Source organism: Lutjanus erythropterus, chromosome 10, assembly GCF_056507025.1.
Source record: "Lutjanus erythropterus isolate fLutEry1 chromosome 10, fLutEry1.hap2, whole genome shotgun sequence".
Classification (NCBI taxonomy): domain Eukaryota; kingdom Metazoa; phylum Chordata; class Actinopteri; order Lutjaniformes; family Lutjanidae; genus Lutjanus; species Lutjanus erythropterus.
In genome coordinates, this window is record NC_139326.1 from 1,617,958 (window position 1) to 1,632,264 (window position 14,307).

Consider the following 14,307-nt stretch of genomic DNA (forward strand, 5'->3'; position numbering starts at 1 on the left):
ACCTCTTTAGATCAGATCTTTAAGAATGTATGTCTAAAAAAAACAAAAAAAAAACAAATCAATTTCTTTGTATTACTATATTAAAAATCATGGAAAATCCAATAAATGATTTCTTCCTGTAAAATAAAACAGACGTGTGCTTACTTAAGGTAGAACAACAGCATGTTATGGGTTTTTTTTTGTTGTTTTTTTCAGTTTGAAAACTGGTCAGCGTTCACTTCAATTATTGGGTAGATTTCCTGTGAAACTCCAGCAGTATTTTGTGGAATAAAAAGTTTGAATGAATTCGAGTACATAATGACTGGATTTTCATTTTTAGGTGAGGTTTAATGCTCATTCTGCACCACTGTCTACAACGACAAGTCCCCTCTGTAGCTGCCTGTTTTTACAGGAAATAGACCAGTGTGCAGAAGCAAACAGCTCTCTGATTTCTCTTTCATGTGGACGTTAAGTTTCTAAAACACCTTTTGTTGCAGACCATGTCCACAGCAGTACATCTGTGCTGGTGTCCCTCTCTGCATCTGCTGTAACTAATATACTGTTTATTGATACCTCATACAACCTCACATCAAATAATTTGAACTATCCCTTTAAAACATCACGTGAAACAGCAGACCTTTAGTTACATGGCTTAAACATTTTTGCAGTCTTTCATTTATTTGGCACGTGTTGATAAATGCTCAGAAACGCCTCGTCCCTTCGTCGTTCTGATGTGTCTACTTGGCACTGAGATCCACCACCAGGTGCTGGTAGGCCAGCGTGTTGCCTTTGAAGCTGGCGGCCAGCAGGATGTCCTTTTTGTCGACAGATACGAGGCTGAACGCCCGCGGGGCTCTCATGTTGAGCTCCTGGAAAGGCTGGAAGCGCTGGGTGAGGTCGTCCCACAGATACACTCTGGAGAAGGAGAAATCACTGCCCAGGATGAGGTACTGACGGAGGCCCACGGTGAAGGGATACACCGCCATCGAGCCCCGGGAGGGAAGAGTCTGGATCTCCACGAAGCGCTGCCCTTCCCAGCGGAGGATCTTGGAGTCGCCGATGAAGCGTGTGAGGCAGAGGTAGAGGACCTTCCTCACCCAGAAGTGCTTCACCATCTGCACGTCTGCCAGCTCTGTGATCTGGGAGAAGAAGGTGAACTGCCTCTGGCTGCGGTTCCACTGGTAAACCACCGGCGGCTGAGAGGCGCTGGACAGGATGAGGTGAGGCTTTCCTCCGACGTCCAGGAACTCCACATGAGTGTCTCGGTGCCAGGGGTGGAGGGACTGGTGGGAGTAGAAACCGTTGCTGTTCCAGCGGTAGATGCTGGTGGAACCGGCCTTGGAGCTGTCAGCCACCACAAAGTACCACTCTCCATCCAGCTGGAAGGTGTCCACGAAGTTGGGCTTCCTCACACGAGTGGTGTCGATGTCCTGGATCTTTACGAAGCGCTGCGGGTCCTCCTCCCACCTGTGACAACAAAAAGGTCTTCATAGTACTCCTGAAGCTTTTTACTATTAAAGGCTCAAACTTCTGCCCTGTCAGTTTAAAAGTTAATTTTTCAAGTCATAAAACCGTTGAATTATCAGATGATCAAGACACGTAATTAGAGAGAAGTCCTGGGACTTTCCGATGTATCATCTGGTGTTTCCCAGAAAATAATAGCAACTTGAGGGTGTAATGGGTGATAAGACGCCATTAACAGGCAACCAAATGAAACGCACCTTCACTTTGAATGGAGTTTGAACATTGTTGGACATTTGGGGTAATGTACACAACTCTGCAAAATGTCATTGTTTTTAGACATTTCAATGTAGACATGTTACGTATTATCCCTTTAAATAACAGGTCTTACTTGTAGATGTGAGATCCACCAAAAAGTTGAGCCACCACCATGTACAGACTGTTGTTGATGACGGCTGGTTTGCAGTACACAGCAGAGCGAGCTGCAGGCGAGGGACACGCAAAAGCCATCAGGATTTTTTTTTTTTGACCAAAGAACGGTTCAACATTTATAATTTCATAGCTGGAAACTTACAGGTGATGTTATGAAACCTCCTGAAGACCATCTCCACATGATCCCACACGTACAAGGTGCAGAATCCCGAATCAGGCTGAGCAAAAGCCACAAACTGATCACCGCTGAACTCATAGGACTCCACTGACACAGAGTGGAACGGGAAGGTCTCGTAAACTGCAAAATCTGTGGGAAGACAACCAGAATCATTAATAAGAAGTTCTGCCGGTGTGACACAACAATCTTTGGCGAAGTTTTAAAAAGAGACGAGTGAAACCTGCACTGATGCAGTTGAAGTCACGAGGTGCGAGGTCGTGGATTCTGCGTCCCTGGAACTCAAAGGGGCTGGCACAGTAGATGGCAGGAACAGAAGTGTTGGTCTTCTCCATCCAGTCCACCAGCCACTTGATCTTACAGTCACAGCGGAAAGAGTTCCCCCGCAGGTCTCTGAGGAACACATAACATGTCAAGTTATATCTCAAATAATCAAACATAAACCTTCAAACCCAACAAGAAGGAAAAAGAAGACAGAATGAAGTGCTCCGGTGTGTTCTGAGTCAGATACAAATCACACGGTTTAGCAGGCGTGTGTGGTTCTCCTCTAAACCCAGAGGGAACCCCAGCATTGGGGGTCAAAGCTCTTTGGATGAAAACTTACAAATCTGTGAGGATGTCGAGATGTTTGAAGAGATCTCTGGGCAGCTGCTGCAGGTTGTTGTTGGAGAGAGATCTGAAAAAATCCACAAGAGGAATTTATCATCACGTCTCGCTTGTATCTGCCACAGAAGAAATCGCTGTGTGTTTGACCGTCCTTATCGAGGGAAGTGTTCATCTGATCGACTTCACACTTGGTCGGTGCGCTGTTGAGGACTGAAGGGAGTGCAGTGCTGAATGCAATGGTGCAATTTTGTCAGATGGTGGTGCTATAACAACAAACTCTATGTGGCCTGTAACCTTTGAACCATAAGACTGGGTGAATTAGTCTCCTCATCTCCTCCACTTGCTTCCTGTCCTTGCATCTTAGCTTCATCCAGCAAGGACATGAAAGAGGAATACGAGGAGGAGACACAAACGCGGAGGAGACAAAACTCCTTTTAATACCTAATACTAATGACTGATACTCATAATCAGTTATTTCTTCATGTCGCTGAAACTGTCCAGTCAACATCACTCCTCTTGATAAAAGACTTCCATGTAGGATACACCGGTGTATCCTCGCTCTGAGCTCCTCCAAAAGCCTCCTCTCTCCTCACTCCTCATCTCCTCCAGGTGCATTTAATCACCTGGAAGATCCTTCATCATGGGAAATGACTTCCAGGTTGACGGAGGAGAGAGGAGACGACGAGACAAAATATAACGTAATGAAACGCACCCTCTGTCAATCCAGATGAACCTGTGATTTTCAGCCATTTTTAATTTTCTGAAATATCTTTTTGTTACTCCTCCAACACATTTTGAGCCACCATCACCAAATCATCACCAACATCTCTAAAGTTTCTGTTGCAGACTTTGGATATTCCTTAGCAACTTTGTTGTAAAGTTTACTCAAATGCTGCAGGCAGGACATATTACAAAAAAATGTCTCATCTCCTGAATGCACTATTGCAACCACATTTGGTGGACGTGTAGATGTCTGAGTGAGGTCAGGTGTCAGGTGCCTCTGTAGCTCCATCATCTTACTATAAAGGGAGTAATCTGGGTCTGTCTGTGTGTACGACTGATCAATTTCACACGTGGCAGGTCTACTGCTGACGACTAAGAGGAGTGTAATGCTGAGTGTGAAGTCAATCAGATGATCAACAATCAGGTAAACACTCTGAGCAGGCCGTGACAGGCCGTAACTGCTCTGTACATTTTTTTAAATGTACGTATTTTAGCTTCATCAGATATTTCAGTCTATTGTGCAAGTGACAATAACAAAGTAAATTTAATTGTGCAGCTTGTACTTACTGTTTTTATTATGCAAGACATCTGCATTTACTGCAGTATTATTTATTGCACTGCTTGTTATGTGTAGGACTACAGGTGGAAATTAGCCTCTCGCTAAATCTGGTGCAACCATGTTTTCATGTCTTGTAAATGATCACTGTCATTGCACACTGTCCTCTTATAAATCAACTAAACTAAACTGAATTAGCTCAAGAAAATACTTACAGATGAGTCAGGGATTTGAGTCCTCTGAAGGTGTACTTGGAGAGAGCCTGGATGTCATTATTCTCAATGAACCTGAGAAGAGAACGAACCACTCATGTGACACACAGCGATGACAAACTCTGAAATTCAGCCAGAGTTATAGGATGTCGTCCTTGTTTGAAGAGGTTGTGTTGTCGGGAGTGTGACTGTGAGCGGTCTGCACCCTCTGCATCCTCTGGATTTACAGTCAGAAGGTGACAGCGTGGGGAATTAGTTGGCAACAAAGGAAGATGTGACAATACAAGTAGATATTTTATTATCCCCTTAAGGTGTGAGTAACAGCCAGAAATACAAAAAACAGTCATCCATTACATCTACAGCTGCAACGCCGTGTCAGTCAGTCAGTGTCAGTATCACTGTAGAAAGCAACAGTGCATGTTCATCAGCCCAGTGATAACAATATCCAATATCACTGCCCTAAAACAGTATGAAGCAGAGACTTCTGCTTTTCTTGGGAAATTATGTTGAGTGTTTTTCACTATTTTTGACATTTTATACACTAAAATAATCATTAATTCCAGTCTAGTCTACTGGCCTCCAAAATGCAGATAGAAAGGTTTGGATTTTCATTCAAATTTTACTCAGTACTCAGCTGTGATTTTAAATATGACTAATTAGATTACAAAGTATGATGAATACTTAAGTACAAGTAAAATTACAGATTTTAAATACTCCTAAAAGTACAAGTGCCCCAAAATGTGACTCAGTTATAGAAATTTGAGTAGTTGTATTTAGTTACTTTCTGTCCTGGGGATCAGCATAAAATAACACAGGAAGTGGGGTTAAAACTGAACCGTTTCCTGCTTCTGTCAGTTCGTAGTAAAAGTTCATGTAATAAACACAAACTGTAATCAGAGGAGATCCTTGTCCACAGTTTGTATATCGCCTAAAAAAAAGAAATGACTTTTTGTCAAAGGAGTCTAGTTGCTTTGGAGAGAGCGACAGTCAGCAAACAGCAAAGTAAATCAGTGAAAATATTCTAAATATAGTGTACACTTAAATTGATATTGATTTTTTTAGGTGACTAAAATGTGACACTTAGAGCAGCAGTGTGTATTACAAAGGAGTCTGTGTCAGCATCACTCGATCCCGTCCTGTCTTTGTTTTGTCTATTGATGGTCGAGAACGTGCAGCATGTGCAGACTCTCTGGAGGTGGCTGGATATTAAAATATGTCTTTATTATCATGCACAGCGGGTAGCAGCGGTAGTGGCAGTGATGCAGTGAGGCCTGATGGCTGCTGGGCTGCAGCCAAAGCCACACAGCGAGCAGCACGGCCGGCCAAGCTGCTGCTCGCTCCAAAAAGCCATCAGCTAACTAGTTTCTAAAGCCCATCAATTTATAGAACGGCATATTCAGCTTTATCTCACTACAGAGGCAGCGTGCTCGCTGTCAGAGGATTTATTTTCAGTTTTACTTTTGGCATTCTTTACCACACTGCAGAGACCAATCCTGAAATCTGACAGTGCAGCTTTGAGTCAAGTTAATTCTACTCACTTCACAGAGAAATAAACCAACGCAGACTTACTGAACCAATCATTTACAAGAGAGAGCAAAGACATGAAAAACTGATAATCTGCTCTTTCTCTGTTGTTAAAAAGCACAAGTTTGCTAAACAATGTTTAACAAATGTTCAGGTTTATATAATTATGTTTTATCTGATTAGGTCCATTCTTTGAGTTTGAAACAGTAGCTATATGTTGTTGCTGTTTAGCATCTATGAAATGTTTCTAACAGCATTAACCGTCTGTAGCAGTTAAACTAGAGTGTTTTTGCAGTAACCTTGCTGCACACTTCCATGCATGTGTGGGCATGCAGTGACAGTGCACACTGGAAAACAGGGCTCACTGCGTGATTTGCCCACTGACGCATTATGATTGGCTGAGAGAGGAGTCAGAGAGGAGCCGTGGCGATGGCCATGTTAAGGACAAGAAGATTTATGTCTTTAGCAAAAGTTAAACGTTCTCATGACAGTACTTTGATAGTTGCAAGAGCTTTGATCATGAAGTTTTATCAATATATTTGATCAAAGGTTCTCTGTGGTTTTAGTTTGTTAGTTAGTCTGACTCATTGGATGTGGACATGTGGTCCACATCATTACAACAACGTCCCCGACACTATTTTGTAAGGGTACCATCGCTGCATCCGGGGCTTAAAGTCACAGGAGATGATTGTGATTTTTGTTTAAAGAAATCCAAAGAAGCCAGAACATTTTCCCCCTAATAGCTGAATGATAAAATGTATGTATGTCATCAGTAAACGCAGAATGTCGAGCAGATCTGATACATACAAGATGACAGAGGAGCTGAACAGAGGCAAGGCACCCAGGAGCACACAGAAAAATCTGGAGTCCATTTTTAAAGTTACTTTACACTCTGTTCATGCAATAAAAAGTGATTTATACACGCAAATACTATTATAGTTACAGTATCTAGCAGTCAGCATACTGACTCAGTAATGTCAGATACAGAGTGATGCAGGGATGACATATATTTGTAGGCCAGACTGGAAGCATCTCTCTGGCTTCCACAAAAAATGGGATTTTGGATGAGTGCAGAAAATAAACTCTGTACGTTTATGATACTGACACATTTTGTTCAGCAAGATAATCATCAAATTAACATCAGTTTTATGATTTCTGCAGCAAAGACGGAATCACCAGAACCAAAAAGCTAACAAAACTACACCGCGGTCACGTGACTTCAACATCACCCCACTGGGTGACTATAGTGTTCAGCGTGACGACATTTAATGTTCACAACAACCTCTGCAGTTCAATCTAGTTACAACTGCCTTTTTTTTAGACACATAAAAGCATCAATATTCACAAGTGGGCTATTTAGGAGGTATTTTATTGATTGGTCAAGTTTTGCAGAAAAGTTGCTGTGATTGGACAAAATTGAAAGGTTGTGCAGAATTCACTGTGATTGGTTGAATTTGAGCTGAATTGTTGCAACATCACAACTTCCTGGAGAGACTGGTTTACTAAATCCTTTCCAGAGTCAGATCCACCAAAACAAGACAGAGAAAGAGGTATGAGAGGCTCTGATTTACAGGAGACACTTACAGGTACTGCAGGTGAGACAGACCAGCGAAGGCATCATCAGCGATCATGGTGAATGTGTTGGAGTTCAAGAGCCTGAAAAAAAATAAAAAAAACACGAAGGCATAAATGATCAAGTTAAATATATAATGTACTGTAGTTCATGTCCAACTGAAGCTGGAGGTCAACAACTAACTGCAATTTTAATATCTACAAAGAACTATTTATATTTGACTTTTGAAAATGATGCTTTTAAATAATTTACATTCTTTAAAAATACCATAAGACATGCACAGTATATATGGGTGAACAGGGTGAAAAATTCTCAAAATGATTGACAATTATTTTTCGTATCACACATTTTCACACATTGTGCAGATGAGGTGTTATATAATTATACATGTGCTGATTTTCATAAATATCCAGAACAGAAAACTGAACATTGGCTAAAGACAATACAATCAACATGAATAAAAAAATATACATTTTTGCCATGATTTTAGGGAGAAGATATTATATAATTTTTTGTGGTAAAAGGTTTCTGAAACTTTATGTTCAAATGCACAAATGATGCATTATTTAACTGTGAAGAGCACAGAAGTCTGAACTAAAATAAACCACTGTCTTGCCTCAAGCTAATCTGATATAAAAACAAACACACACGCACACACACAAATACGGACGTGGACACACACTCATGATTGCATCTGAGGGTATAAACGACTCTTTGTTTGGCAGAGCGGAGCTGAAGGGAGTCACTGATTGGCCATGACACTGATACAGAGCCACTTTACTCTTATTACTGCTATGTCACCACTGTCTTCAATAACCATTCATTTCTTTTAGCTGAAGTCCTCCCATTGTCACCACAAAACAAAAGCCGTCTGCGTGTGCAGCAGCGAAAACACACGTGTGGCGTCAAGTGTCGAGACTGTGTTTGTACTGTTGACCCATAACTGTGTCTGTGAGAGAGAAGTAATACATTTGTGATGTTTAATTCTTGTGCAGGTGCTGTGTTGTGTGTCGGGTCACTCACAGGAACTGCAGCAGGTGAAGGTGAGAAAAAGCCCCCTCTGGGATCGTAGTGAAGGCCGCGTTCACCATCGTCCTGTTCACACAAACAACATCAGTTATCATCGGCTGTGTCTTCTTGATGAGAGAATGAAGATGACACAGGGAACTTTCATTTCTGTTTTCAACCTGGTTCCTATCTTCTTGTGTTTTAATGACAAATGGACTCAACGGTTTTCAACATTGTTCCAGTACTGAGTGAGAAATCTGCAGCCGTCAGCTGTGAAACAGGCTGCATGTAATCCTTACAGACATCCTATAAAAGTGCTTGTTTTGATAATGACAGTCTCAGCTTGTTATTCTAAAACATCATAGAAAGGATTCCTACAGAGAGAGAGAGGGAGAGAGAGAGGGAGAGAGAGAGAGAGAGCGAGAGAGAGAGACCATTTTGTTAAAGCAAGAACCCACAGATGATTTATCGCGGTCATAAAAACCACCAAACTCCATCCACAGAAACTGCAATTTTAACATCTTAAAAAACACTTAATTCAGACTCAACTGAAACAAAAGAAAATTCACTGAGGGCGTTTTCACCCCGACACCGTTTGGTCTGGACTTTCAGACTTTTCAGTTTGATCCAGATCCAAACCTCCCCTGGTACCACAGTCGGGACAAAAAAGCCGGACTTTGGTCAGTCGGAAATAAGTTGTCTTGGACCGGATCAAACTGAACCATGGTTCGGTTTGTTTCCAGTGTGAAAACATTTTTTGGATGTTTGGACTTTTGGAACAATTACAGGAATATTACGAAAGGTTATCATCAGAGCCGGAAGAAGGAAACACAACGCACTAAGACAAAATGAGCCGCAGGAGAAAACGGGGACCGGAAGAGACCTGGGCCACGATCAATCTGAAAACCTTGTGCACCGTTTAGCTACAGTTTCTGGACTGAACGACATGTTTAATCAAAACCGTGCACAGTGGTGTACTTTGAGATGCGTCTTCTCTGATCTGGTGGGTGTGCCACAGGTGTTACCCAATCAGCAGCGACGTGAATGTAATCAGCGACATATTAAAAAGACAGTAAAGTACCTTTTTATCTGGGCTTTTTATCTGTCATATATACAAAGACGCGGCCCACGCAGGTGAGGACAACAGGATGTAGGTACGACAGGTAAAGTTCTTGGATAATTGCAATGTGAAACCAAAACTAACTGGACCAAATGTGAAAAAGATATAAAAATTCAACAACGCAACGCTCTGTTTTTCTCTCTGTGCACTCGGCTGAACTCTCAATGGTGTTTGGATGTTTTTTAGGCGGTTTTTTTTTTTTTGAAAAACACGGTTATTCAACTTTACCTTTTTTCTTTCACGTTTTGCACCTACAGAGTGTGAATTCAGTTATTCTCTGGGGTTTGACAATTATCGTGGGCAAAAATCATCACACTCATCAAGTCAAATCACAGGAGAATTTATTGACTGATTTATTGATTTTAAGACAAGAGTTGTAAAATTTCCACCCAGTGAAGCATTTTTTCACAAGAGGCCATGAAAATGATGAATTGTCAGCTGTGTGCACTGAGCATGGTGGGATATCATTCTTTATTTTAAAATTGTAATCCTGATATTAATCCCCATTTTTACTAAATGTAAGTGCAATCTGATTGTGTTTTTTTGTATCTGTAACTGTAATGGAGTACAGTTACCTTTTTTGTATCCAGATTACATGATCCCATATCATGAATATATTAACAACTTAGTTGTTAAAGAGATGGAAATCAAATGGTATCAGATTGTTATTTGTATCAGCAGATACTCAAGGTTGCAGTATTGATATCAGTATTAGACATCACACAGTGGTACAGAGTATCAATAAATGTGAGTACACAACTCAAAAAAATATGTCTCACATCTTTTTTATTTATTTTTTTCACAGAAACATTACATATAGTAGCTTTTCTGTACTGTTTTTACGTAAGTTTACATTTTCACCTGACTGTGTAATTTGTATTTCTTCTCTCAGGACATGTCCGTCCTTGCACATGAAACATCAAGGAGGTCTAAATCTTTTAAAAACTGGGACACACAAGTTCCTTCTTCACTTTCTTCTCTATTGTGAAACGAGGGCACCTCCTCCTCCAGAAGCCTGAGCTCCGGCTGGAATTCCCTCGACTGTTTCAACTCAATATTCGATCCACGGCTGACAGGGGTCAATATCAGAGGAGGGGGAGCACCGTGTAACCTTCTCAGCAAATCATAACCTTCCCCCAACAAGTGCTAAAGCTCTCCATTTCATTATGTTTTATGTTCTCCATTTATTGAGCGTATGAGATGAAATCTTTGAGAGCAGAAGCAGGTCTCCTGCAGTGAGATCTATTGTTAGTGTTTCTCCCTGGAGCTTGACAGGACTGTACTGCTCAAGTTCATCATATGGAAGAATAAAGGGGCATTATATATTTTTATTATCATTATTATGTAATGCAGACTAGTATGCATCTATCAGAGACGTTTTGTCAAGGAAACACAACTAAGAAACACACCTATTCACTTTGAGGTGATTAAGAGACAAGTATTCATGCATCATTACATAATGGAGGGTGACATCAGTGATGTATCCATCTGTACCATCCTGATACTTCATACAGGTTATGAACAGATGCTGTGACACAGACAGATGTTGCACTCACAGAGAGATGATCCCAGGGGGGAAGCTCTTGGGGATGGCCTTGGTGTCGACACAGAAGGCACTGTCTTTGGTGCAGGAGCAGGTCGCAGGACAGCGGGGGATTTTGGGGGCTCTCCTGGCGTCTGACTCCCCCGGCAGGCAGAGCCACAGACACAGAGCCGACAGGCAGATCAGCTTTATCCATCTCCATTCGAGCTCCAGCATCTTTGAGCAGGAGGGAAAAGGAGAAGACGAGCTTCTTGAAGTTTCTCCTCAGTGGCTTGTTGAGAGGCGATGATCAGCCTGCACACAGGAGCAGCGGCTCTGATAATGCTGAGCGCAGAGTTGAGAGAGAAAGGAGGAGAGGAGGGAGGAGGAGGAGGGGGAGTGAGGGGAGTCCTGTGTATCCTCGGTGGGTGTGGGTGCTGCAGCTTCTCCGGATCTGTGCAATCTCTGTCAGTGCCAGAGTGCACACTGCAGGAATGACGAGCGAGGCTGCTGCTTCTCTCCACACCAACAGGACCTGTGGGCAGCGACGCTGACAATGAATTATTTACTGTTGCACACGCAGGAAAAAACCTTAAAACAAGAGCAGCAGAGAGGAGGGAGGGAGGAGGGTGAGGAGGTGCTGATGGGAGATTAAATACAGGCATGTTTCTGTGGAGCTGCTATCAGGTGTGAAGTCGTGTCAAGCTGCTGCAGTCATGAGAGCAGACATGATGCAGTGTGTGTGCGTGTGTGTGCATGCTTTCATGTGTCAGTGGCTCTGTGTGTGTGTGTGTGTGTGTGTGTGGGAGGGTGTTTATTCTGGCAGTTTCTGAACAGCAACCAGTGCTGAGACTTGAAGGCACATGAACACACACACACTCCAGAAGAAGAAGAAGAAAAAGAAACACTCCCATGGGAGCTGGTGAAGCCAGTTTGAGCACCAAATGATGAACAAAACACACACACACACACACACACACACACACACACACACACACACACACACACACACACACACACACACACAAAAAGACATTTGTAATTTGTAGTAACATTAGATCCCAGATGACACATAAGATGAAATGCATTTTTAAAGGGAACTTCAGTGATTTCTTATTGCACTTCACGGGGTATTTCCAGACTTTTTTTTGACAGGGGGGCACAAGTGGGGCCCTGATTGATGAAGTGTGTGTGAGCATGCACGTACATGCACACTTACACACATGCACTGGAACAAAAACAGCATGTAGCACTTGTACCTTTATTCTCAGGATTCCACCATGAAAAGAAACATTGCACATTTATAAATAATTGTTCAACAGTTAAAACTGAGGTCCCGCCTCTCACTGGACAGATAGCCAACCATATTTGTGGATTATGTGGGGGGCTCATGGGCTTGTCCCCCTCCAGAAACGCCCCTGCTTCCATTAGGCTGCTTTAAGATTCAAGAGATTTGCTGCATGCATAAGTGTACGTGTACAGCAGCAGTGAAATGAGATTGCAGCAACTCAGAAAACTGTGCAAAGAACAAACACGAAAGAATAAAAAAAACATAGATAGTATAACAGAGAAGCTTGTTGTCAGAACCAGTCAGTCCAGTCAGTCAGAACTAAAGAAGCATCTTTGATGAGAGGCAAAATGTCTTCAAGAACTCTACCAAGTCCAGTTGCCTACAACAAGCTTTTCTACAAATACCATGACATGGATGACTGAGGAGCTTCACAGACATACAGCGGAGAAGCCAAGATTTGGCTAGTGGCTAGTATGGACACCCACTCAAAAACAGACACAAGCAACTTACACAATTTAATACTTGTAATAGCTTTTTTTCTTTTTGGCAAGGCATCAGGATGTTGTGTTTGCCTTTTGCTAATCTTGTATTTCTTATGCATTGCTAGCAGGGCCTTAGTAAATACTTTCCCTCAGAAAATTATCCGTCTCCTAAAAGTGAAAGAATTTGTGGAGCATCAGTCAGTGACTGAATTTATGGTGACCGAAGTGAAGGAGGAGACATCAAGACATGTTCTTCAGGACAGAGGAAACATGAGAAAATACAGCACAGAGAAAATGTGCAACTTGTTCCAGAGTGTTTCAAAGTTGGCCTGAGGATGGGTGACATGGCTTTGACAGAAAGTATAGGTTTGACGTCAGCATTAGCATGTCTCAGCTACCTATCCAAACATCAACAGAACTCTGTTTCATATATTCATGTTAGCTAGACTGTTTTATTGAAACTCAAATGTTTGTGTCGACTCCTGTGAATCTTTGTCTCCTTTCTCGGTTTCACAGTAATGTTTTCGAGTTTAGTCTTGTTTTCCATTCCGTTTTAGAGAAGCTACTAATGCAGGGTAAAGGTGTAACCATGGTCAGTGAAGTGCACACGTGCTGTTTTATTGGATGGTCGTGTTGTTTACTGTGTTTATGAGATGAGTCCATCATGAACTTGGAAGTTTTCTTTCACAAGTTTTATTTGAATGCAGCGTATGAGCCTCAGTCTAAACAGTTGGGTGGGGAGACAACATGAGAGGCTTATCCAGCGCTCTGTAGTGAACCTTAGCTGAGGGAAATATCTTGTTCAGAGAGAAAACTTGAAAGTTGACTGACTTTATCTGTCAAACCCCAAAGGATCTTAAAATGTCCAAAATGCAACTCAGTAGCATCATGACAAAGGCTGAGTATTACTAAAATTTAAGGCAGTAATTGAATATAATATTCATAAGTATGTTCTCATCGGTGTATGATCACCTGAAAATAAGAATTGGTGTGTTTTTATTACCTTAAGATGAGCCTTTTATACCTACAGAGGGAGCAGCTCCACTTTCATGGAGGTCGACATGCTGCACCACCATGTTCCTACAGGAGCCCAGAAAGGACAAACCAAACACAGGTCTAGATACCAATCTGCAAGCTCACCACAAGATGCCACAAAATACTGGTCCTTTAACGTATCGATGGATATAACCCAGTTACAAGTCGCCCTGAAACTTCTCTAGTCAAACAATAGCTGCATTCTCTCCTTTTTGTATGCAGATTTAGGAAAAATAAAGATTATTTGTATGTGTTTGCTTGCAGCCAATCACCAAGTGTTCTTTGATGAGATCTACGTTTGCATCTTTTTTTAACCCAATTTTGAACATTTATTTTTATGTTTCTTATCTAATTTGAATTCTTTACTATTGAGTTACACTGTACTTTATTCTTAGCGTTGCTCTTAGACCTGCTTTACATTTAAATTATTGCTATATTTTATCCTTGGTATTTTATTTATGTCATTGTTTTAAAGTTTCATTCCTCTCTCATTCCTCATTCATTTCTGTGTATTTTATTGTTGTGTTATACAAGTAAAGCACTTTGTAACGCTGGTTTTGTGCTATAGTTGTTGTACTAGAGTTGAAAAATTAATGCATAAAATGTGG

The 14,307-nt window shown here is 41.6% G+C and overlaps 1 protein-coding gene across 1 annotated transcript; it reads right to left on the minus strand.

Annotated features, from left to right (window-relative positions):
• Window positions 1-279: 279 nt before the first annotated feature.
• Window positions 280-11,410, minus strand: lgi3 (leucine-rich repeat LGI family, member 3). The gene is made up of 9 exons (XM_084729407.1): window positions 10,926-11,410; window positions 8,265-8,336; window positions 7,253-7,324; window positions 4,148-4,219; window positions 2,652-2,723; window positions 2,271-2,440; window positions 2,015-2,179; window positions 1,832-1,922; window positions 280-1,446 (listed from the first exon to the last, which is right to left on the minus strand). The coding sequence occupies exons 1-9, from the start codon at window positions 11,126-11,128 to the stop codon at window positions 717-719; spliced, it is 1,647 nt and encodes a 548-aa protein (XP_084585533.1). The 5' UTR covers window positions 11,129-11,410; the 3' UTR covers window positions 280-716.
• Between the last annotated feature and the right edge of the window lie 2,897 nt (window positions 11,411-14,307).

Coding starts and splice junctions, on each gene's coding strand:
- lgi3 (XM_084729407.1), bottom strand. CDS start 11,128: ATGCTGGAGCTCGAATGGAGATGGATAAAGCTGATCTGCCTGTCGGCT. Junction 2,724..4,147: donor CTCAAATCCCTGACTCATCT/GTAAGTATTTTC, acceptor GGATTTTTTCAG/ATCTCTCTCCAACAACAACC. Junction 1,447..1,831: donor GGTGGATCTCACATCTACAA/GTAAGACCTGTT, acceptor TTGTTGTCACAG/GTGGGAGGAGGACCCGCAGC.